Genomic DNA, 27,170 nt, shown 5'->3' with positions numbered 1-27,170 from the left:
TGCAATCTACAGATTCAATGTGATCCCTATCAAATTACGATGGCATTTTTCACAGAACCGAACAAAAAATTTCGCAATTCATACGGAAACACAGAAGACTCCGAATAGCCAAAGCAGTCTTGAGAAAGAAGACTGGAGCTGGAGGAATCAACCTTCCTGACTTCAGATTATCCTACAAAGCTACAGTCATCAAGACAGTATGGTACTGGCACAAAAACAGAAATATAAATCAAAAGAACAAGATAGAAACCCCAGAAATAAACTCATGCACCTATGTGTACCATATTTTTTACAAAGGAGGCAAGAATATACACTGGGGCAAAGACAGCCTCTTCAATAAATGGTGTTGGGAAAACTGGACAGCTAAACATGTAAAATAATGAAATTAGAACACTTCCTAACACCACACACAAAGATAAACTCAAAATGGATTAAAGACCTAAACGTAAGACCAGAAACTATAAAACTCTTAGAGGAAAACAGGCAGAACACTTGATGACATAAATCAAAGCAAGATCCTCTATGACCCACCTCCTGGAGTAATGGAAATGAAAACAAAAGTAAACAAGTGGGCGGAGAAGGAAATGGCAACCCACTCAACCCAGTATTCATGCCTAGAGAATCCTGTGGGCAGAGGAGCCTGGTGGGCTACCGTCCATAGGGTCGCACAGAGTCGGACACAACTGAAGCGACTTAGCAGCAGCAGCAAACAAGTGGGACCTGAAAGCTTTGGCACAGCAGAGGAAACTATAAGCAAGGTGAAAAGACAACCCTCGGAATGGGAGAAAATAATAGGAAATGAAACAACTGACAAAGGATTAATTTCCAAAATATACAAGCAGCTCATACAACTCAATACCAGGAAAACAAACATCCCAATCAAAAAGTGGGGAAAAGACCTAAACAGACATTCTCCAAAGAAGACATACAGATGACTAACAAACACATGAAAAGATGCTCAACATCACTTATTATTAAGAGAAATGCAAATCAAAACCACAATGAGATATCACCTCACACAGTCAGAATGGTCTGACCATCAAAAAGTCTACAAACAATAAATACTGGAGAGGGTGTGTAGAAAAGGGAATGCTCTTGCACTATTGGTGACAGTGTAAATTGATACAGCCACTATGGAAGATGGTATGGAGATTCCTTAAAAAACTAGGAATAAAACCACCATGTGACCCAGCAATCGCACTCCTAGGCATATACCCTGAAGAAACCAGGGTTGAAAAAGACACATGTATCCCATTGTTCATTGCAGCACTATTTACAATAGCTAGAACATGGAAGCAACCTAGATGCACATGAACAGGTGAATGGATAAAGAATTTGTGGTACATATATACACAATGGATATTACTCAGCCATAAAAGGAATGCATTTGAGTCAGTTCTGATGAGGTGGATGAACCCAGAACCTATTACACAGAGTGAAGTGAGTCAGAAAGAAAAAGATAAATATCGTATTCTAACACACATACATGGAACATAGAGAAATGGTTCTGAAAATTTATTTACTGGGCAGCAGTGGAGAAACAGACATAGAAAATAGACTTACGGACATGGGGAGAGGGGAGGAGAGGGTGAGATGTATGGAAAAAGTAACTTGGAAACTTACATAACCATATGTAAAACAGATAGCCAACAGGAATTTGCTGTATGGCTCAGGAAACTCAAACAGGGGCTCTGTATCAACCTAGAGGAGCGGATGGGGAGGGAGATGGGAGGGAGGTTCAAAAGGGAGGGGATATATGTATACCTATGGCTGATTATTTTTTAAGAAATAAAAAAGAGGAAAAAAATGCAAGGGTGGCATGAAAGAATAGGGCATTTTGTATATGAATGGCTGTTGATAAGAAATGGTCATTTATGTAGGGATCACATAGCTGCAAATAACTCTTAGGATACAATTGAGATATTAGAGATCATACATAATGGCCTTAGACTACTGGAAGAACTTTGGCTTTTACTACTAATAAGAGTGAGGTGGGAAACCACAAGGGTTGTAAGCCCAGGAGAGATATGATCTAGATTATGTTTTAAAAGGATCCCTCTTGCTGTGATGTGAAGAACAGGCTGTAGGAAGCTGAGGAAGCAGTGATCAGTTAAACCGGGGGTCTGGCAAACTATGGGCTGCATTCCACCCAAGGCCTGTTTTTGTACAACTGAGCTAAGACTGATTTTTATGTTTTTAAAAGATTGTTTTTAAAACAAAAGGTGAATCTGCAACAAAGACTGTATATGACCTGCAAAAGTTAACTTATTATTTAGCCCTTTCTGCAAAAGTTTGTGTAACTCCTGAATTGCAATAATCCTGTTAAGAGATGATCATGGCTTGGATCAGGGTTGTAGCAATGGAGAAGTTGAGAAGTACTCAGATTTAAAATATGTTTTGAAATTAAAGTCAACAGAATTTACAGAAGAACTGAATGAGAGGTAGAAGATAAAGGTTGAGGATTACTCAGAGGATTTTTAGTCTGAGTAACTAGAAGAGTGGAATTTCCTTTTACTAGAGGAATAAGACTATCGGGATAAGTAGATTTGGAGAGGGACACTAGGAGTTCAGGTTTGGACGTGTTATATTTGAGATGACCTATTTGACAAGATATCCAAGAAAAGACAATGAATTAGAAAAATCCAGTGGGGACACAGAAATTTAGAATCAAATGATTAGATCATCAAGGAAGTGAGTTTAGATTATAAACATAAATGGTCTGAGGACTGAACCCGGGGACACTGTTGCATAGAAATTAGGGAATTGGGAAGGAATCAGCAAAGGCTTTCCTGGTGGCTCAGACGGTAAAGAATCCACCTGTAATGTGCAAGACCCAAGTTAGATCCCTTGGTTGGGAAGATCCTCTGGAGAACGGAATGGCAACCCACTCCAGTATTCTTGCCTGGAGAATTCCATGGACAGAGGAGCCTGGAGGGCTACATTTCACAGGGTCACAAAGAGTTGGACACGATTGCATTTTCTCTTCTTGCCACTGTTTCAAGAAGGAAGAAGTGATCATCTATGCCTAAATGTACTGAAAAATTAAGATGAAGCATTGAATCACTGGATTCAACAAGAGAAATCTTGGTGGAATGATGGAGACAAAAGCCTTACTGGAAAGAGTCAGAGTGAGGAAGGAGATGGAATATAGTCAACTCTTCTAAGACCTTTTATTATAAAGACAATCAAATGGGGGGAATACATGGAGTGGGATATAAAGATCAAGAAGCTTTGTAAAGATGGGCGATATTGTAACATGCTTTTGCAGGCTGAAGGAAATAATCCATTAGAGTGAAAAACTGATGAGTCACAAAAAAGTAGGGAGGATTGTTGAAGCCATGTCCTCATTTCAAATAGGTGAGTTCTAGTGCACAAGTGGAGGGGTTACCCTCAGCTAGCGCGTTACTTTTGCAGTAAGGGGGAAAATTTTTTTTAATGAAAAAAAAAGAAAGAAAGCTTTTTGCACAGTTCTTTTTGAAAGTACAGCTAAACCACTTTCCTAAAAATAAAATATATGACATCTTTAAGAAATCTATTTTTTTAAATTCAGTAATTGTCCTATGCTGTTTTCCAAAGATTTATTTTAAATTATGCTCTTTTCATGGATGGCTAATTTTATCCATGCAGAAGAGTCACTTACCATACTGTTATTGAGATTCTTGTCAACTTTGCAGAATGTGTGTGGTGGACTTTCTCCTTTACTGGGTATAATAATACATATGTCTGTAACAGCCAACGTATTCTGAGTCATGTTTTCAGAGGCTCTTCGGTAAGTGATATAAATTCTTTGTGATGAGGTACTGCCGCTAATATTTGCAGGGCGTCCATAGGGAGTACTCTGGATAATTTCACACCCTTGTTTCAATCTTTCTTTCCAGTCATATAAAACCCTAAAAAATAAATTAGTACACAATTACAAAACACCCTCAAATATGAAAGGCAATATTGTCAGGAATCAAACTCATCCTTAAATGTAGCAAATACTCGAACTGTACTACAAGTTTGAATTGTATAGCCCCATATAAAGATAAAGAACAACTGTTCTCCCTACTAAAAATTAATAATGTAAGGAAAACACAGATTAACCTCTGTGTTTATTGACATAAACCACAGAATGGCATTTTGCAGAATGTGCCAAGGTATTTTAATAGATAGATGGACAGATAACATAGATAGGTATATGTATGTATGTCTCTAAAACCAAGCATCTTTAGAAAAAGCAACCTTGTATTTTGACCAAAGTTAAAAAAGTTTTTTAAGGCTTTCAAAAGAGAAAATGACCTCAAATCTATCTTTCATCGTATAAGTGAAAGTTTCCCCATTCTCCTTTGTGGTAAAGTCATAAGTTTTTAATAATAGACAGGCCAGGCATCCAATTCCTTAAATTTTCTAAATATTATTACCTAAAGTACTTGGGAACACAAAGAAAACATCACACTTGAATAATATTAGTTTACTCCCTCATAGAATTCACTAATTTGGACTTTAACACTATCTTTGACCTTAGCCAAAAAAATAAAAAAAATTTAAATTAAATGTAAAGTGAAGTGAAAGTCGCTCAGTTGTGTCCAACTCTTTGTGACCACATGGACTATACAGTCCATGGAATTCTCCAGGCCAGAGTACTGGAGTGGGTGGCCTTTCCCATCTCCAGGGGATCTTCCCAACCCAGGGATCAAACCCAGCTCTCCTATATTGCAGGTGGATTCTTTACCAGCTGAGCCACAAGGGAAGCCCAAGAATACTGGAGTGGGTAGCCTATCCCTTCTCCAGTGGATCTTCCTGACCCAGGAATTGAACAAGGGTCTCCTGCGTTGCAGGCAGATTCTTTACCAACTGAGCTATCAGAGTAAATATGTTTCTGCATTTGCTGTAAAAAATTATTATATAAGGCAATGTCTCCAACATTAATCAGTATTACCTTTTATAAAATCCCATTATACAAATAAAGTGAAGTGAAAGTCGCTCAGTCGTGTCCGACTCTTTGCAACCCCATGGACTGTATGGTCCATGGAATTCTCCAGGCCAGAATACTGGAGTGGGTAGCCTTTCCCTTCTCCAGGGGATCTTCCTGACCCAGGAATCGAACCAGGGTCTACTGCATTGCAGGCAGATTCTTTGCCAACTGAGCTATGAGGGGAAAAATAATTTGACCAATTTTTGAAATGTAGTGCCAAAATTGGTCAAATTTTTTCTAATACAATTTTTAATTTCCCTTTTGTCTCAGCTGTCAGCAAACTTAATATTTTTCTTTCTTTTGACATTCTATTTTGAAAATTTAGAACAAAATTTGATGCTTAATTATAGCAGCTATGTATATCCCAATGTTAGCCTAACTGCTAACTCCTCGATTTGATCTTGCTTTTTCTTTTTTTAAAAGAAAGTTTTATTGGAGGATAATTGCTTTACAATACCGTGCTTTTCTTTTTTTTTCCCTTAATCCTAAAAAATGGCATTGTCAACCTATTACATATGGAATGGATACAAAACAAAGAACTACTGTATAGTTCTATATACAATATTCTGATATTCTAATACAAGGAACTCTATACAATATTCTGAGATCATAATGGAAAAGAATATAAATGCGTATATATATGAAAAACTAATCACTTTGTTGTACAGCAGAAATTAACATTATAAATCAACTATACTCACAATTTAAAAAAATAAATAAAAAAAATCTTAAAGGTATTTGCAACAGAGAAGTTAGACATATCTGGATTTGAATTCCTACATCCTGGTACCAGCTGTATATCTCAGGTTGTTACTTAACTTCTCTGAGCCTTATACTACTCAGCTATAAAATTTAAAAATTTAACTCATAGGATCTTGGCAGAATTGCCAAGTAGGGTACCAACTGCCAATTGGTAGGGTCTCCAAAATAATGCCTGGCGCACAAATGCTCAACTGAAATCAAGAGGAAAAAACACAACACACAGAGCAATTTTTAAAAAAACACCATTTATCACCTCAAACTCTTAAAAGATACAGGAATATAAGTACATTTGACATATAAGCTACCTATTTTCTTTAATTAGGCATTGTGCTGTTGTATATATTGCTTGTTTTGCTGTTTTATATTGTTGGGTAACTTTTCCTATTTATTTAAACTGCAAGCTTTTTAAAGGCAACAATGATGTCATATCCTCCACAATGACAAACATATGAGGATAGCCATAATAGTGGTTAATTTATTCATTCCAGTTCTTGTCCTTCCCTGTTGGAAAATCCTTTCTATGCCTGAAAAATTTCTCATGTTTAATTTAGGCAACTCTAATACCCAAATCTACAACATTCCCTTCATTTTATCTGCAAGTCAGAATTCAGACAGTGATTAGTGAGCATAGGAGCTACTTAACCTATCTTTTGAAAGTACAATTGGCTTATTTTCCCAAGCCATTTACTAATTATGTAAGCTTCATATGAAGCAATATGGTAGCTGTTCTGAAACCTACTTAAAATTACAGCAATTGATTCATGAATTAGCACAATAAAGATTGAGTTTAATATAGTTTGTTGATATCAAACATTAGATAATAGAATTTTAAAAGGAGAAGAAAGTGTCAGGAGCTCTTTCGGTTCATCCAATCTCCACCCAGGCATGAGTAAACTTGACTGTTCACTTTCAGTCTTAATATATTAGGAGATGGAATTTTTATAGCCCTTTGCTGATATTAGTAGGGACACTGCTATCTTCCTTATTTTTAACCAAAATATTGCAAGTTAAGCCCATCCTCTTTGACAACAGAGTCACGGAAACAAGAAGGCTTAAAACTGTCAGTTACTCAAAAGGTTAAACATAGAATTATTGTATGACCCAGCAATTCCACTTCTAAGTATACATACAAGAGATATGAAAACATACATCCATACAGAAACTTGTACATTAATACTCCCAAAAGCATCATTTATAACAGCCAAAAAGTGGAAACCACTCACATATCCATTGTCTGATGAATGCATAAATAAATTGTGGTAGACCCATAAGATGGAATATTATTCAGCCATGTAAAAGAATAAAGCACAGACACATATTACAACATGGATAAATCTTGAAAACTTTATGCTAAGAGAAAGAATCAGCTACAAAAGATAATCATATACAGTATGATTCTATTGACATAAAATGTCCACAATAGGCAAATCCACAGACACAGAAAGTTGACTAGTGGATTGTCTATAGGAAGAATTAGACAAACTATAATGAATATAGATGTTGTTTATTTGTGGGGGCATGATAAAAATGTTCTAAAATTTATTGTGGTGATTCAGCTCTATAAATAGACTAAAATTTACTGAATTGTACCATTTAAAGGAGTGAATTGGATGGTGTAAACTGTAAATCAGTAAAGCTATTATTTAAAAAGAAAACTACAATTTCAATACAACAGCCTAAATGAAACACTAATTTATCCAAGACCCTTGTTTCATGCACACTGACTTAAACTCCCAACTATAAGGATCATTACAACTGATCCTTAAAAGCCATCTTTTTCTCATATTTTAAAAATAACAAAGTATATGATCAGAATAATACATGGATTTCTGATATTTTTCTGTAAATGTTTTCCAAATTATCTCCCCTATTTTTAATAGAAAGAACTCAGACAAAAGTGCTAGAACAAAGAGACACTGAACAATGGAGAAGGAAATGGCATACTACTCCAGTATTCTTGCCTGGGAAATCCCATGGATAGAGGAGCCTGGCAGGCCGCAGTACATGGGGTCACAAAAAGTCAGACACGACTTACCAAGTAACATTAACACTTTAATGCCCAGGATGGATTTTCTAGCTCCAAGTCACCCTTTGAGGAACTGTCTCATTTTGTACTGCTTTGTGTAAACATAAAGCCAATATTTTAAGACAACAACAACAAAAAAAGAGACACTGAAAAGATAAAAGGAGCACAGGAAAAGAAAATATGATTCTGGATATAAATGTGTCTATTTTTTTTAAAGTATTTACAAACAAACGAGTTGAACGGTTAACTTCAAAATCTACAAGGCATACTATTTGAGTCAATAACAATAATTCTTTAAAAAAAAAACTTACCCCAGATCCGTAAGTGGAGGCTTATCTCTTCCTCTTCTATAGCAAAGGAAAATCTGTGGCCCCACAAGACTTCCATTATTGAGATCAGCTGACAGTCCCGTTGGGGTAATATCAATACACGTGTAATCCCGTGGCACTTCCTCCCCAAGAGATTTAATAATAACTGAAACATCTGTGATAGGCTCTTTTGGTCTGGCTACTTTATGACAGGCATCATTGAAGTGAATTTCTTCTTCAAGAGGCTTTGAAACATCAGTTAATCCTGCTACAACAAAGTAGTCAGCGACACGAGGCCCCTTATCTTCAATCATCTTCCATTACAGAAGGTACATCTAAAAGGAAAGTAAAAGACCAGTATTCTCCTATAATAAGTCAAATAAATATAAATGGTTTGTGTACAAATAAGAATAAAAACTAAAAAATAAGTGTACTATACCTCTGATAAAACACACTAGTATTATACTTTTCACTGTCATACATTAAAAGTGTTTTTAAAGAAACGGGACTATGTATAGCATTTGGAAAAGACCCTGATGCTGGAAATGACTGAAGGCAAAGAAGAGGGCGGCAGAGGATGAGACGGTTAGACAGCATCACTGACTCAACGGACCTGAATCTGAGCACACTCGGAGACAATGGAGGAGCCTGGCATGCTGCAGTCCATGGAGTCACAAAGGATTGGGCACGACTTAGCAAATGAACAACAACAATAATCTTATTATAAAAGGAATGCATGAATTTCCATTCTTGGCAATATGAAAGCTTAGATTACCTACGTAGACAACAAAAAAACATACAACCTTCTAAATGCATAGTGCTAGTCACTCAGTTGTGTCCGACTCTGCAACCCCATGAACTGTAGCCTGCCAGGCTCCTCTGTCCATGGAATTACTCAGGTAATAATACTGGACTGGGTTGCCATTCCCTTCTCCAGGGGATCTTCCCAACCCAGGGATCACACCAGGTCTCCAGCATTGTAGGCAGATTCTTTACCACCTGAGCCACCAGGGAAGCCCTAAATGCAGAGTAGCGTGTAAAAATGTAAGGAAGGACTTCCCTGGTGATGCAGTGGATAAGAATCTGCCTGCCAATGCAGGAGGCATGGGTTCAGTCCTGGTCTGGGAAGATTCCACGTGTCACGCAACAACTAAGCCTGTGTACCACAACTACTGAGCTTGTGTGCCACAACTACTGAAGCCCACGTACCCTAGAGCCTGTGCTCTGCAACAAGAGAAGCCGGTGCCCCTCAACGAAGAGTAGCCCCCATTCACCGCAACCAGAGAAAGCCTGTGAGCAGCAACGAAGACTCAGTGCAACCAAAAATAAATAATTAAAAATAAAATATTTTTTTAAAATGTAAGGGAAAAACAAACAAACAAAAAAACAGAACAAAAGAAGGAAAAAAAATGTCAGGGCAATTCCCAGGGTCCCCAAACAGTACGGAAACTGAAGGCCAGAATGCAATGTATAAGCTGATATTGGGTGGGAGAATTCTGCTGATCTCCTCAGTAATCAAGGGGCCTATGTTTTTAAAAGGTATTGCAGGGACAGGAAACAATGCATTGGGACCACATGAACTAGGGAATTGGAGCTGAGACATTTGTATAAAGCCAAGAGCCTCAAAGGACTATATCCTCTGTTAAAGAGTGGATTTTAAAAATCCATCCACTGCTACAGGGAGACAATAAAGTTTACTTCAATCTGGGCCCTACTTTGAGGGGAGTAAAAAATCTCTTCTGAGAATGTATAACAAAAGGCCTACTCACACTTGGATGTGAGGTTTGACCTTAAGCCATCTGCATGGCCCCAGGAAGGTCCAAACTAAGTTATTAATAATAACTGTGTTCCCAGGCTAGTGATAATCCTGGGGGAACAAAAGTAAAAAACTTCTAGAGGGTACCCTCAACACAGGCTTTCCACAGAGAAAGCCCCACTGAAGATGACCTCCTATTCTAAAATTACAAAACAAAAAAGAAAAATCCACCCTAAATGAGTTTTAACAGATACAATAAATAAAAGAACTTCAAATAATAAAAGTAGGGCAGTGATTATAATACTAAGACATGCTTATAACAAATTCAAAGAAAAAATTACACAAAGTGAAATTCATCATGTATCAATATTCACAAACATTTAACAGCAAAATCTCCTTCAGTTGTCTAGTATCCCTTAAATCTTATTTGTTTCTTGAATGAAGACACCCCCTCCATCAGTACTGTCATTACTAATATAACAGTTATAGGAAAACAGTTTAACCTAAAACAGAAATTTCCCAACATGTGTCTCATGTTAGAGTTAGTTTCAATAGATGCAAAGAAAGGATCTTATGGGCAAATAAATTAGATATATATACTATATGCTTCTTTTGTGTATTTATAATATATATGTAAAAATATTAAAGATGTCAATACCAAAATCAGGTTGATTATATTCTTTGCAGCCAAAGATGGAGAAGCTCTATACAGTCAGCAAAAACAAGACTGGGAGCTGACTATGGCTCAGATCATAAACTGCTTACTGCAAAATTCAGACTTAAATTGAACAAAGTAGGGAAAACCACTAGACCATTCAGGTAAGACCTAAATCAAATCCCTTACAATTATACAGTGGAAGGAACAAAGAGATTCAAGGGATTAGATCTGATAGACAGAATGCCTGAAGAACTATGGACAGAGGTTCATGACATTGTATACAGGAGGCAGTAATCAAGAACATTCCCAAGAAAAACAAATGCAAAAAGGCAAAATGGTTGTCTGAGGAGGCCTTACAAATAGCTGAGAAAAGAAGAGAAGCTAAAGGCAAAGGAGAAAAGGAAAGATACACCCATCTGAATGCAGAGTTCTAAAGAATAGCAAGGAGAGATAAGAAAGACTTCCTCAGTGATCAATGCAAAGAAATAGAGGAAAACAACAGATGGGAAAGACTAGAGATCTCTTCAAGAAAATTAGAGATACCAAGGGAACATTTCATGCAAAGATGTACACAATAAAGGATAGAAATGGTATGGACCTAACAGAAGCAGAAGATATTAAGAAAAGGTGGCAAGAATACACAGAAGAACTGGACAAAAAAGATGTTAATGACCCAGATAACCATGATGGTGTGATTACTCAACTAGAGCCAGACATCCTGGAATGTGAAGTCAAGTGGGCCTTAGGAAGCATCACTATGAACAAAGCTAGTGGAGCTGCTCACATTCCAGTTGAGCTGTTTCAAATCCTAAAAGATGATGCTGTTAAAGTGCTGCACTCAATATGCCAGCAAATTTGGAAAACTCAGCAGTGGCCACGGGACTGGAAAAGGTGAGTTTTCATTCCAATCCCAAAGAAAGGCAATGCCAAAGTATGTTCAAACTACCACACAATTGCACTCGTCTCACACACTAGCAAAACAATGCTCAAAATTCTCCAAGTCTTTGACAGTACATGAACCATGAACATCCAGATGTTCAAGTTGGATTTGGAAAAGGCAGAGGAACCAAAGATCAAATTGCCAACATCCACTGGATCATGGAAACAGCAAGAGTTCCAGAAAAACATCTACTTCTGCTTTACTGACTATGCCAAAGCCTTTGACTATGTGGATCACAACAGACTATGGAAAATTCTGAAAGAGATGGGAATACCAGACCACCTGACCTGCGTCCTAAGAAATCTGTATGCAGGTCAAGAAGCAACAGTTAGAAATGGACATGGAACAACAGACTGGTTCCAAATCAGGGCAGGAGTACATCAAGGCTGCTTTGTCACCCTGCTTATTTAACTTATATGCAGAGTACATCATGCGAAATGCTGGGCTGGATGAAGCACAACCTGGAATCAAGATTGCCAGGAGAATTATCAATAACCTCAGATATGTAGATGACACCACTCTTATGGCAGAAAGCGAAAAACTAAAGAGCCTCTTGATGAAAGTGAAAGTGGAGAGTGAAAAACTTGGCTTAAAGCTAAACATTCAGAAAACGAAGATCATGGCATCTGGTCCCATCACTTCATGACAAATAAATGGGGAAACAATGGAAACAGTGACAGACTTTAATTTTGGGGGCTCCATAATCACTGCAGATGGTGACTGCAGCCATGAAATTTAAAGACACTTGCTCCTTGAAAGAAAAGCTATGACCAACCTAGACAGCATATTAAAAAGCAGACATTACTTTGCCGCCAAAGGCCCATCTAGTCAAAGCTATCTTTTTTCCAGTAGTCATGTATGGATGTGAGAGCTGGACTATAAAGAATGCTGAGCACCGAAGAATTGATGCTTTTGAACTGTGGTGCTGGAGAGACTCTTGAGAGTCCCTTGGACTCCTAGGAGATCTAACCAGTCCATCCTAAAGGAGATCAGTCCTGAATATTCACTGGAAGGACTGATGCTGAAGCTGAAACTCCAGTACTTTGGGCACCTGCTGCAAAGAACTGACTCATCTGAAAAGACCCTGATGCTGGGAAAGATGGAAGGCAGGAGAAGGGGACAAACAAGGATGAGATGGTTGGATGGCATCACTGACACGATGGACGTGAGTTTGAGCACGCACCAGGAATTGGTGATAGACAGGGAGGCTTGGCATGCTGCAGTCCATGGGGTTGCAAAGAGTCAGACACGACTGAGTGACTGAACTGAACTGAAAAATATTAAGTCCTCACAAATTCTCTGATAAACATACCTGATTGATTTTGCTTTTATCCATGATTTCCCAAGTCTATTTGAACACTGAACCCTATTTTCCAACTTAAAAAGCTAGGAGAAACCCTCAGAACATGCTTTAGAAAATGCTATTTAAAGTAAATAACCTTTTTTGTATACTATAAAATAACTAAGGGCAATAAATTCTCATATATTTGTATATAAGTTATCACCATTTTCATCATAATCCCAAAACTCATTTAAATTTTTATATGGTTAATGTCATGGTTTTCAGAACTCATGTCATATATTTTGGAATTTATATCCATTGCTCAAATGTCCTCTGTAAATATTCTCACTATTTGCTTAGAAAACATGCCTAAAGAAGGATCAAATGTTCCTACTTGTTTTATTTAGGTATATATGGCTCCTGTGTAGCAATTTCCTAACATATAAGATTTCTGCACAAAAGAAAGAGCTTAAACTTTCAGAAATCTCTCCCAGACTGACAGTAAAGAGAAAGTAATAACCTGTTCTCCTGACAAAACTCTGTTAAACACTATTACAGGTGCTTACCTGCCTATTACAAGTGTTCTACAAAAAAAAAAAAAAAAAAAAGCCAACACTACACACAGCTATCTCTCCATTTTTTTTTAAGGTAGGAAAACAAAAACAGTTTTTTAAAGCACTTTTGTATTTAACTTTTTTCATTAGTCTTTGAAAATTATTCTTTAATGGCTATATTTTAATGAGCAAAACATTATTGACCTGTTTCCTTACTGTTGATTATTTACTGTATCTACTTATTTTGCTAATATTTTAAAATGCTAAGATAAAGAACTTTGAACACAAACCTCTGGCTACAACTCTTATCATTTCTTCAGGATAAATTTATTAAAGTAGAATTTTTGGGTCAAATAGACATATACACTTATAGCTTCTATAAGTGTTCATTTGCTTTTACGTGGGCATCAATTTTAAATTAAAAGCTCTTGATAGGCATGAGTCTTAAAAGAGTACCTTAGTAGAGCACTTTCCTTTCATCATAATGAAGAGATTAAATATTCTTTTTCCTAAACTCTAACTTCACATTATTTAAACTATACAGATACTATTACATACAATAAAGTTTTATGTCTTGCTATGCAGAAAGAAGGGAAAGAGAATGGAAATAGTACTATGATGAAAACATATATATATTTAATAGATTCTTCTGCAAGCTACTACCTTAGGCATTGGAAATAAACAGCTATTATACTATTAAGAAGATATTTGGGAAAAACTGTAGGAAAATCTTGTTTTTGTTACATCTTCCTGGCTCACAAATTTTAATAATTTGATTTGATTCATAATTGAATATGGTAAATAACTACTAAAAGACAACAAGTCCAAAGTTCTTCATCAATACATATAAGAGCAATCAGGAAGTTCCCTGGTGGTCCAGAGGCTAAGACTTGGAGCTCCCAATGCAGAGGGCCTCGGTTTGGTCCCTGGTTGGGGACCGGAATCCCACATGGTGCAGCTGAAGGGTTTGCATGCCACAAAGAAGATCAAAGATCTAGCATGCCACAACTAGGACCTGGTGCAGCTAAATAATTTTTTTTTTTAAATAGAGCAATCAATTTTAAAGAGGTGATAAAATCCTCTTTTATTAACAGAAAAGTAAATTATATATCACTTCAGTTATCTTGCCTTTTATTCCATTTATTCATTTAGGTGTGGAAAGTGGTAAGGAAAGTGGCAAAATATTTGAAGGCATTCTCTAATGACAAAGTATATAAAGTCAAGAGCATCGCTGGCAACATCCTATATGACTTCTAAATCTCAATGTTCTTTAATTCACTCAAGAAGAGTTTATAATACTGAAAATGCATGTCTACTTTTTATTTTAAATAAACTGTTTATAACGTAAGTTTGAGGTTTAGAAACTAGGAGTTAGATACTGTTACAAATTACAAGGCAAAGAAAATAATGAAAATATTTAACACAGGGTAGTTATTTCCTAACAGTTTCAATAAATCATGAGACTTCCACTGGAGTGTGAAATTTACAATCCTCATAGAAAATAATAAACATATATTAAGACAAAATGCCTTATATTGGTAAGAGCCAACAAAAGTCACTTGGAAAGAACATTTAAGGAAAGCATTCGTAGTCATGCACAAAACTTGGACTTTCAGTGTAGAACATCAGAGCAAAACCCCTAAACAATTAGGAGGTAAAGTTTTCTATTTTGGGGGGAGGTAAACTTTTTAAAATTCATTTTGGAAACTGGGGGCCACACAAAATAATTATTTGATCCAATAATTCTCTAACTAATCATAGGAATGTAAACCCATGAAACAACTTTACTAAAGCTCAACAATACCACATCATTAACCAGTTTGTTTTTTTAATTTTTCTTTGTTCAACATGATACAGATAACTTAAAGAAATAGTTCATAATATGTTTACAGACATCTTTTTTAAATTTCACACCCCTACTTGGTGTATTTAATTTCAAATTACATTTATTTTCTTTGAGATTAGAAAACAAGAAGGATGTGCTCTCTATTCCTAAAAGCTTCATGAAAATGAAATTGAGAAATCATTATAAGAAAGCTCTTGTAATGCTCTCACCCATTCAGCAACTAATGGAAACTGACTTGCTTTTCTCCCTTTCAATCTCTGCCCAATCAAATCAGATTCTTTTTTATTTCTTCTATCACTCCATTATGTCAAGTAGTAAAGCATTTGCTATCTAGGCTAACTCTAAGGACAAGAAAAGGCAAGAGCGGAAATCAGAGGCAACATTTTAAAGATATATGAAAAACAAAAATATCAGAACATAAATTTTGCAAAATTATAGACTTAATGAATTAGTAAAAGGAGCAAAATCTTTCAGATAGGGCCTACTATAGACATAAACTCAAGATTATACATGAAAATGGCTGATAACACAATGGACCAGCTCAACGGCCCCTCACTCCAGTTCACTTAAATAAACTGGAAGAAATTTTATTTAAAAAAAATAATAAAATTTTTTTTAAAATTAAAAAAAAAATTTCAAATTAAAAAAAATTTTTTTAATTAAAAAAAAAAAAAAAACCCACTGTAATTTCACAGTTAAAAGCCTAACCAAGCTCATCTTTTCTTACATTATCAAAACTGAAGACTCTCACTCCAATCTTTTTCTAAACTTCATCTCTCAGTGTTCTTCCAGCCAAGGTAATCTATCTACTGTCCTGCAAGTACACCTTTGCTCATTTCCTTTGATGATACACTATTACCTTTTTCTAGTTAATATATGTTCATCTTATTTTTCAAAACAATTTAAATGTATGTGGATTTTCATTTAAACTTTATGAATTGTACAAAACAGAAGAAAAAGAAATTCAATAATTCCATTCACAATAATAAATCTGGTTTATATTTAACTAAGTTTCCTACTTTTAAGCATAGAAAACATCTTTCTAATCTTCACCTTCTTCTCAGTCACTAAGTCATATCCAACTCTGCAACCCTATGGACTATAGCCCGGCAGGCTTCTCTGTCCATGGGATTTCCCAGCAAGAATACTGGAGTGGGTTGCCATTTCCTCCTTCATGGGATCTTCCCAACCAGAGACTGAACCTGTGTCTCTTGCATTGCAGGTGGATTCTTTACCTGCTGAGCCATCCGGAAGCCCTCATGCACAATTATAATACAGAAGTATTTTTATTTTATTTATTTAATAAGTATTAGTTGGCTATAATCTTCATAATTATATTAAATGACCACATAATACTCCATTAAATAGAAATAGACACTATAATCAGTACCCAAAACTTCCTCTCCCTGCTAGTGCCCAAAGTACGGTGAAGTAAAGTGAAGTCGCTCAGTCGTGTCCGACTCTTTGCGACCCCATGGACTGTAGCCTACCAGGTTCCCCCATCCATGGAATTTTCCAGGCAAGAGTACTGGAGTGGGTTGCCATTTCCTTCTCCACAAAGTACGGCAGAGGTAGGTGCTTAAAAAAATTTAAGTGAATAAATAATTCACTTTACAAACTTCCTCAAGTATATAAACTTCCTAAATGTAATGTCTTTTTTCTATAATTCAGAATCAATTTTCTGAACCTCAATTACCTTAAATACTATAGCTATTGAATGTAGGATAAACACAGATAAACTAGATTTGAGTCTAACTTATCAGGGACTTGGGCAAAAGTAAAAAATTATTGAGTAAGTAATTGATTCATTCATCCAATGAATTTTTTATAAATAGTTTTTAAAATCTAACACTATTCTAAAGGTCGACAATATTGATGAAAGCTAGCATATGCTTTCTTGTTTAGCTTTACCTTTCCACATCTCTCTATTCTTTTATTCCACCTCTAGTCATCTTTTCTCCTACCACATTTCCAGATTTCAGTAGCCTGCCTTCACCCTGCCCAAAGTGTTTCTACCAGTTTCTCCCTAAGGCCCAAGGAGAGAAGTGACTCCTGCTTTGTTTTCCCTCTCCCCCAGCTCCATGAAAACTGGCACAAGCTGCTTAGAAAATGGCATTCTAGGGAGATTTTGAAAAGAAAAAAAAAATCTTATTGGTATATCATAATTAACAGGTTTACTTTAAAAAAAAAAAAAGGTTTAGCCCACTCAAGCCAACTGACTTTTTAAAAGTAAATTTTAGTAACAAAAACTGATGGAGCATGTGGGGCAAAGTTCTTAAGCAAGGGGGGGTGCTTATTTGTCTGCTTTGAAACCACTTCCCCTCTCAATACCTATTCCCAAGCAAACACCAATAGCAAAAAATAAAAATGAAACCACAATATGTAATTTGGCAGCTCCCGTTTTAAAGATTACCAACACCCAATTTATATTAAAAAAAAAAAAAAGTTAGGATAAGAATAATAGACATTTAAGGGGAAGAGATCTTTTCATTAGTGATAGTCTTAACCCTTACTTTAGAGCCAAAGAAACTGAAGCACAAAAGGTAGCTTACTTAAGGACACCCACTTAGTGGTAGAGCCTGGGCAAGCACTCAAGTCCCTTACTCTAGAATTCTTTACCCTTGGAGATGCTATTTCTAAGATGTTTCTAATAAACAGTGTTGAATTAATACTGACCCAGGGCACACTTGAAACATCTTTTTTTAACAAGTTATTTCATGTCACTTGTTACTTACAATCATTACTTGGTGAATATAGGCCAAATTCAAGTTAAGAGATCTGATAAATTAACATTTCACTGTGTTTATATAGCAAACAGTTAATAAAAATAAATATAAATGTAAAAAAAAAAAACAAACTACTTACACATTACTGAAAGTCTCTCTGAAAATGATGCCAGATCTCAATCTGTGAATTCTGCAAGCCTCAGAGTTTGAGAAATACTGTATTAAAAAGAGTAAGAATTAAGCTCAAATTAATTCCAATCAAGTATTTTCCCCTAAGATGCCTGTGTATACGTAAAAGTTTTGTTATTAATGATAATTTTCAAACAAAAAGATTGCATGTATTGTTTTCATATGGTTAAGAGTCAGTAAGTAATTTTTATATACCAGCTCTTCCAGGAAACACATTTCAGTCAAGAATTAACACTTAAAAAATAGATAAAGGGGACAAACAGAGAAAACAAAACAAAAAAATAAGGGCACAAAAGAGTAAATGTGTACAGAAACAAGAGAGAAAAACACATCGATTTCTGAGACATTATGTATAGTATCTCATTCCTAGAAGAAAAACGTAGGCACAAGCACAAGAGGAAGAAGCCATAATTTTAACTAATACTGAACATCTAATAATAACAGGGAAATACCAGCAGCAGCAGACACCAGATTGACCTAACTTGGTGGATCTTTGGTGCATGTCTGGGAAATCGGAGAGATGTGGGGAAAGGGCTAAACTCAATTAAAGTGATTAAAGTGTCATAGGATGGAAAAGTGGATAAAAAGAATGAATGCAAAATAACGTTAAGTACAATCTTGCTACATTTTGGACTGCTAAAAGTGATCGAGATAGATATGTTTTAAAAAGTAGGACACCACTCCACCTCAGATTCACTGAATATCTTCAGTCAGTAAATATGGAGTGGTGGCTCAGATGGTAAAGAATCCCCCTGCAATGCAGGAGACCCTGGGTTCGATCCCTGGTTTGGGAAGATCTCCTGGAGGAGGGCATGGCAACCCACCCCAGTATTCTTGCCTGGAGAATCCCCATGCACAGAGGAGCCTGGCGGGCTACATCCATGGGGTTGCAAAGAATCAGACACGAATGAGCGGCTAAGTACATTATTTTTCAAATAATTATAAAATCTTATTGCAGACAGGCAGCAAAGAAACAATGTAAATACAGATCTGCTGAAACAATTTATAAATTCAGCATCAGGTTATCACAAAAATGTTCTAGTTTAAATACTCGATGTATATGAAAAATACTGGAAAAATTTGAAAACTGCACCTCCTATTTTATTGGTAGAATATCAGGCTTGTTTAATGCAATTATAAATTATGAATGTAGTATATAATCAATTCCAAACAAATTTTCTGCACACTGAGTTTCCTTATACAGTAAGAACATTTTATGACAATGACTTCCACATACCTATGTTCCACGAAATATTTGTTATTAAAAAAAACAAAGAATTTTCTTTAATGTTGAAATTTTCAGATTTACAGCAGCATTCACAATATGAAATGTTTCCTTTTTGACAAAAGAAATTTCTAAAATCTTTACTTTGATTCTATGAACTGTATGAAAAAACTGACCCATTATTAGAATTACCTGGTTTCCCATTACACAGAAGGTGAGACTGATATGAAACTGACATCACTTAAGTGTTTACAAAGTTCTTCTGTTAATGGAGACAACACATCACCACTACTGCTTCACTTTCTGTACGTGCATAAGAAAACTTGCAACAAAAAATGCATAAAATCTATTTAGTAGAGCATCCTTTGATGTAAATGCAAAGTCATGCTCCTCAAAGTGCTTCCTGCAGCTACATATGTCAATTATCTTTCAGCACATACTTCTTTAAATTGCTGTTATTTTTAATTGAATTTTTCATTTTGAAGTAATTGTAGATTTACATTCAGTTGGAAAAAAAAACAATAGAGATCTGGTATAATTTTTAACCAGTTTCTCCCAATGGTAACATCTCGAAAAATCATAGTGTAATCATAGTGGGGATAGTGACAGATGCAATTCTCCTATCTTATTCTGATATTCCCAATTTTACTTGTATTCGTGTGTATATATGTGTGTATTTAGTTCTATACGATTTTATTAAATGTGCAGCTTCACGTACTTATCACCCAACTCAAGATATGGAACAGTTCCATCCCAAGGATCCTTAGTGTTGCCCTTTTATAAGTACGCCCACTTCCCTCCTGCTTTCCCCACACTGTCCATAATATCTGTGGAGTGGTATATTTTTCCCAGAGAGCACACAGGGCCAATGAAAGGAAAAGAAAGTCTCTAAAGCAATAACTCCTTACAAAATAGGTGGAGAAACAAACCAGAAAAAAAAGCATATACATGTGCAAAGACTTATTGGTCACACTTACTCAGCCATCTGGAACATTACACTTGAATATAATTATGCAAACATAAATGCACAGGCATATACATACATGTAAAGATAGAGACAGAGAGTAATCATCTACTAAGTCACAGTGACAATCAATCTCCTTGATTCTGAGATAAATTTTCCTATCGTGAATAAATTCCAGACTAGAATTAAGTGGACAAATAAAATAATACCACAGAATGACTGGGGCTTCCTGGGCGGCTCAGTGGTAATGCAGGAGACATGTGTTTGATTCCTGAGTCAGGAAGATACGGTGGAGGAGGAAATGTCAACCCACTCCAGTATCCTAGCCTGGAGGATCCCATAGACAGAGGACCCTGGGGGACTACAGTCCATAGGGTCACAAAAGAGTCAGATACCATTGATCAGCTGAGCACTGAGCGTGAGAACGCACAGAACAACTCCAACAGGGATTCCTAGATGTATAAGAAATGTTTTTAAAAAAGAGTTTTTACTGTGTTCAGGGGTAAACCTGCCCGCCCGCCCCCCCCCACCCCCCAAATTAGATTTGAACTAAAGTAGCAGGGACTTCCTCAGCGATCCAGTGGTTAAGACTTTCTGCTTCCAATGCAGGGGGCACAGGTTCGATTCCTGGTTGGGAAACTTAAGATCTCACATTTCATGTGGCATGGCCACAAAAAAAAAAAAAAAAAAAGACTGTAAAACTAATGTTTAAAAATAAACAAAGCAGTTGGTATTCCCTTGAGAATATAATCTGGTGTGGAAAGAAGAGGAACAGATTGGAAATAACTGAGGGTTAATATGCAGATACCTCTTGTCTCTCCAGACAGACTATAAACAATTCAAAGGCAGAAACCCTGTCTTTTATTTCTTTTGATTCCTCACATAAATTATAGGAGTTATAAATACATGGCAGGTATATAAATATTTATTAAATGAATGAGGTAAGCACAGTAGAGGGAAAATGTGAAGGATAAGACACCACAGAATCATAGGATTTTAGAGTGAGGAGGGTACTTTCAATCCTTTTTATAAAGGATTTATAAATGAAGAAATTGAGGCATAAATGTTAAACAGCTTGCCTAAAGACCATATACATCAGTTTATAACTCAACTCTCATGGCTTTTAATTTGGAGTTCTTCTATTCCATACTTCAATTAAAGAATGACAGAGAAATAATTCCTGGGGGAGCCCTGTATATTAATTCATGAATGTGAGCTGTGATGAACCAAAAAAGTTAATAGGTGAGTGGGAGAAGTTAAACTAGATGAAGAGGTTAGGGTAAGAAATAGAATGGCAGGTAAGAAATAGAATGAATGACCAAGAATCAGAGAAGAGTGTAAAACAGAAAATGAAAGAAGATAAACAAAGAGATATGGCAAGAAAAGTAACAAAAAAGATGAGTTAAAAAAAAAGTACAGAAATGGGAAGGAGAAAAGTGAGAAATGGTTAGAGAGGTATGAAGAGATGGTATCTGGGGAATTTTTAATGCTATTTATATGTTCAGGAATTTAAAAAAATATTTATTTATTTTTGGCTGCATCAGGTCTCAGCTGTTGGCACACAGGATCTTCACTCGGGCTCCTCTCTTGCTGTGATGTGCAGGGCTCTGTAGTTGCAGCTTGTGGGCTTGGTTGCCACACGACACGTGGGTTAGTTCCCCAACCAGGGATCCAACCTACGTCCCCTGCGTTGACAGGTGGATTCTTAACCACTGAACCACGAGGGAGTCCCAAACATATTTCTTAAATAAGCGGGACAACCATCTCCAGGAAACTAAACTAGGATATTAGGAAAATAATAAGGAATAATGAAGAACCAACTACAAATACTGGGTATTAAAAATAATAAATTTCAAATCAGGTTTAATAATGAAATGAATATAAATACAGTCGAATATTATATTTGATACAATAGAAAAAATCAATATACTTGAAAATAAAATCAGTGAATAGATGATCAGAATGAGATATTAAGAAGGCATAAAGCAATTAAAAATATATAAAAGTTTAAAAATATGGAGGCTTAAAAGAACAAGAGGACAACCCACAGACAAGGAAACATTTGCAAAAGATCTATCTGACATAGGACTGTTTCCCAAAATACATAAGGAACATTTGAAACTCAATAATAAGAAAATGAATCAACCAATTAAAAAAAATGGGCAAAAGACCTGAACAGACACTTCACTAATGAAGACATACACGTGGCAAGTAAGCGTCCGAAATGATATTCAACATCATATATCATTAGGAAAATGCAAAGTAAAATAACAATAAGAAATCACCACACTCCTAATAAAATGGCCAAAATCTAGGACACTGACAACATCAAATGATGGCAAGACTGTGGGGCAGCAGGAACTCACTCACCGCTGGTGAAAATGGAAGATAAATCACAGTCACTCTGCGAGACAGTTTGGCAACTTCTTACCAAACTAAGCATACTCTTATCATATGATCCAGGAATCACACTTCTTAGTATTTACCCAAATGAGTTGAAAATGTGTAAACACAAAAACCTGTGTGATGTTTACAGCAGCTTTATTCATAATTGCCACACTTGAAAGGAACTAACATGTCTTTCAGCAGGTGAATGGATAAATCAACTAGTACATCCAGACAATGGAATGTTATTCAGTTCTAAAATGAAATGAGCTATCAAACCATGAAAAGACATGGAAGAACCTTACCTTCAAATTACTAAGTGAAAAAAGCCAATCTAAAAAGGCTATGTGCTGTATAACTTCAACTATATGACATTCTGGAAAAGACAAAACTATGACAAAACTAGATAGATATTCAGATAGAACTTTATGTACAACTTTAAGGGGGTAACTGAGCCATGCTCCCCAAGCTAATCCATACACAAGTCTGTTTGGGGTGGGTTTTGTTCGCTTTTAATTTTTAATTAAAGCATCATGTACATATAGAAAACTAGAACTGCAGGAAAGTGAACACAACAGTACCATTATATATACCTTTAAGAAACAGAACAGTACCAGTAACTGGAAGTCCTGAATCCCCCTTCAGTCCTCCCAAAAAGAACCACTATTTTGACTTCTAACAGTGAATTATTTTTGTCTGTTTCTGAACTTTATATAAATGGAAGGTGGAAGGATTCATACAGAATGTATTCTTTTGGTCCAGCTTTTTTCACTCTACACTGTTTTTGATATTCAGTCATACTCATATATGTAGCAGTAGTTTGTTCACTTTCATTTCTGTATAGTTTTTCATTGAGAATATCATAATTTTATGTAGCCATTCCATTGTTAATAGACATTTGGATTACTTCCAAAGTTAGGCTATTACAAATAATTACAAATCCATGTACAAATTATTTTCCAAATATACCTACAAATAAAGGTGGTAGGATATAGGATAAATGTATACCCAACTTTAGTACATAATGACAGTGTTCCAAAGTGACTGTAGTAAGACCTTACATTTGATGAGTAAGATGGCTTAGAAATAAAAACCTGTTTTGCAAGCAGAAACATTTCTCTGACTGATCTCTCTAAAATACTCAGTCAGTTCAGTCGCTCAGTTGTGTCCAACTCTTTGCAACCCCATGGACTGCAGCACGCCAGGCTTCCCTGTCCATCACCAACTCCCGGAGCTTGCTCAAACTCATGTCCATAGAGTTGGTGAAGCCATCCAACCATCTCATCCTCCGTCATCCCCTTCTCCTCCCGCCTTCAATCTTTCCCAGCATCAGGGTCTTTTCAAATGAGTCTGTTCTTTGCAGCAGGTGGCCAAAGTATTGGAACTTCAGCTTCAGCATCAGTCCCTCCAGTGAACACCCAGGACTGATCTCCTTTAGGATGGACTGGTTGGATCTCCTTGCAGTCCAAGGGACTCTCAAGAGTCTTCTCCAACACCACAGTTCAAAAGCATCAATTCTTCAGCACTCAGCCTTCTTTATAGTCCAGCTCTCACATCTATACATGACTACCAGAAAAACCATAGCTTTGACTAGATGGACTTTGTTGGCAAAGTAATGTCTCTGCTTTTTAATATGCTGTCTATGTTGGTCATAGCTTTTCTTCCAAGGAGCAAGCGTCTTTTTAATGTCATGGCTGCAGTCACCATCTGCAGTGATTGTGGAGCCCCCAAAATTACACTAACTCACTGTTTCCATTGTTTCCTCATTTATTTGCCATGAAGTGATGCATGAAGTTAGCATCACTTTGCTAGCGTGTGAGATGAGTGCAATTGTGCAGTAAGTTTGAACATACTTTGGCATTGTCCTTCTTTGGGATTGGAATGAAAACTCACCTTTTCCAGTCCCGTGGCCACGGCAAATTTCCAAATTTGCTGGCATATTGAGTGCAGCACTTTAACAGCATCATCTTTTAGGATTTGAAACAGCTCAACTGGAATCCCATCACCTCCACTAGCTTTGTTTGTAATGATGCTTCCTAAGGCCCACTTGTCTTTGCATTCCAGGTTATCTGGCTCTAGGTGAGTGATCACACCATCGTGGTTATCTAGGTTATTAACATCTTTTTTGTATAGTTCTTCTGTGGATTCTTGCCACCTTTTCTTAATATCTTCTGCTTCTGTTAGGTCCATACCATTTCTATCCTTTACTGTATCCATCTTTGCATGAAATGTTCCCTTGGTATCTCTAATTTTCTTTAAGAGATCTCTAGTCTTTCCCATTCTGTTGTTTTCCTCTATTTCTTTGCATTGATCACTGAGGAATGCTTTCTTGTATCTTCTTGCTATTCTTTGGAACTCTGCATTCAAATGGGTATATCTTTCCTTTTCTCCTTTGCCTTTAGCTTCTCTTCTTTTCTCAGCTATTTGTAAGGCCTCCTCAGACAACCATTTTGCCTTTTTGCATTTGTTTTTCTTGGGGATGGTCTTGATTACTGCCTCCTGTATACAATGTCATGAACCTCTGTCCATAGTTCTTCAGGCATTCTGTCTATCAGATCTAATCCCCCTGAATCTCTTTGTTCCTTCCAATGTATAATTGTAAGGGATCTGATTTAGGTCATACCTGAATGGTCTAGTGGTCTTCCCTACTTCTTCAATTTTAGTCTGAATTTGGCAATACTGGCTTGGTCAAAAAGTTCGCTTGGGGTTTTCCATAACATGTTATAGAAAAAATCCCAAAAGAACTTTTGGCTTATTCAACATAAGTTTACTGTAGTTTAGTTTCAGTTAAGTCATTGCTGAATACAGCTATACCAACACTATAAAAAAAGCAGCTAAGTGCTCTGGAATCAGTCTGGAGAAGTTCAAATCCTAGCTCTAATGTTAGTTTATCATACAAGCAAATAAACATGTGCTTAGGGTATGGCAAAAAAAGTTTAATTCAAGTAATTTAACTTAAATATAAGGTATCATTTTAAGAAATCAAACTTTGCTGATATTGCTTATCTATATGTTTTGGAATTGATTTTGTTCTGAATTATAGAAGTAGCATCATAGTCACTTCAAGGCTTGATAATGTAAAAGTTTAGAGACAGGAAATTATGATGGATGCTCTTCATCATTCAACTAATAAACACTTACCAAATGTTTATTGAAAAGGACATGTGTCAGCTCTATTTTTGACCATCCAGCATAAGAACTCCTTTGCTATATTAAAAAAAATCTGCCACTGTGTGTCTTAGAAGCCCTAGAGTCAACCATGAAAGCCAAGAAGACCAGATAACTTGTTTCCCTATTTAGGGACCAGGTACATAGATTGGACAATTAGATGCTTTCATGCAGAATGTGAATACAGAGCTAAAATTGGAGAGTTTAAAAATCATTCTTAGGGGAGTGACATACAGTATCCAGTGGTGGTGTTCCAACAACGGCCTCCAATATCCTGTGGAGGAGTCAACAGTGTCTTAAACAGCAAAAGGACATTTCCGTGGCATAACTGTGGCCACAGTCAAGCCTTGAGGTTGGTTAGTTGGTTTCCTATTTGTTCTCAGAGTCTGTTTCTCCAGTCTTTCAGTCACTTCTGTAAGCTAACTAATATCCTACCAATAAATTCTTTTTAACCAAAGTTGATTTCTGTAGTTGGCAAACAAGAACCCCAAAATGGTAATCTTACCATACACCAGGCTCTGTATTAGGCACTGGAACACAAACACAAATAATTTATGGCCCTGCCTTACAGGAGTTTGAGAAGGCAGACAAACAGACAGACAATTAATGTAAGTGATAAGTCTATCACAGAATAATCACACAAAGTACAAGGACACATAGTTTAGGCTTCAAGAGTCAGAAAAGAGTTATCATCTAAATTTTGAAATTTGAGTAGGGTAATAGAAGAGAGAAGAGTATTCCAAACAAAAGGAGCAACAAGTAAAAGTCATATTGCCTTTTCTTTGCTCATCACTTCCTTTGAAGGATAAAAGTGGCAAAAGGCAAACTGAAGAATTTGTGGAAGGGGATGAGAAACAGTTACAATTTGTGATCTGGGTGACAGGTCACAAACTTTTGAGCTTGCTACAGGAAAATATACTTTATACTTGAAACACACACACCCACCATTACTGCTCTCACCACCGCAAAGCTGGCCACAACTATCTTCTCTCTCTTTCTCACCTATATCAGTCACTTCTCAGAACAGTCAAACTATGGACCTATGAATTTGGTTGGTTTTTTCTTTTTTTTTGGTTGGTTGGTTGTCTGTGATAGGGGTGGTATCGGAGTCATGAATGAGTAGATAAAGGAATTGAAAAGAGAAGTAAAGGTGTTAACCAACTGATCAGTGTAATGAAGCAAAAAGTGTCCTGCCAACTGCTCACACTACTTTTGCTTAAAGGTAGGTACAAACACCACAGGAGAAAAAAACTGATGTAAAATATTTTATAAAAATATTGTATGCTTTTTCCTTTAAACTTACAAAATTTCAGTGCTGACATAGGTCATTCTCAGAGCTTTATCTTTTAAAATTATACTAGGCTTGTGCTATGCATCGTTTTCACTGTTTACTTTTATAAAAACTGTGATCTTCATAAGTTTTA

At 36.3% G+C, this 27,170-nt stretch overlaps 1 protein-coding gene across 5 annotated transcripts in view; it reads right to left on the bottom strand.

Annotated features, from left to right (window-relative positions):
- Positions 1 to 27,170, bottom strand: part of DENND4A (DENN domain containing 4A) — a 112,973-nt gene that overhangs the window by 70,740 nt on the left and 15,063 nt on the right. For 4 of the 5 annotated variants that reach the window (XM_061158026.1, XM_061158028.1, XM_061158030.1 and 1 more), the window contains exons 2-4: positions 17,955 to 18,031; positions 8,057 to 8,388; positions 3,641 to 3,890 (exon numbers count right to left, since the gene is read on the bottom strand). In XM_061158026.1, the coding sequence (XP_061014009.1) occupies positions 3,641 to 3,890; positions 8,057 to 8,367 (561 nt within the window). In that variant the 5' untranslated portion in view covers positions 8,368 to 8,388; positions 17,955 to 18,031. The remainder of the gene's footprint in view (positions 1 to 3,640; positions 3,891 to 8,056; positions 8,389 to 17,954; positions 18,032 to 27,170) is intronic. The other variant, XM_061158027.1, reaches the window with a different exon arrangement.

This window comes from Dama dama, chromosome 12, assembly GCF_033118175.1.
Source record: "Dama dama isolate Ldn47 chromosome 12, ASM3311817v1, whole genome shotgun sequence".
Lineage (NCBI taxonomy): Eukaryota > Metazoa > Chordata > Mammalia > Artiodactyla > Cervidae > Dama > Dama dama.
This window is presented reverse-complemented; position numbering and strand designations above follow the sequence as displayed.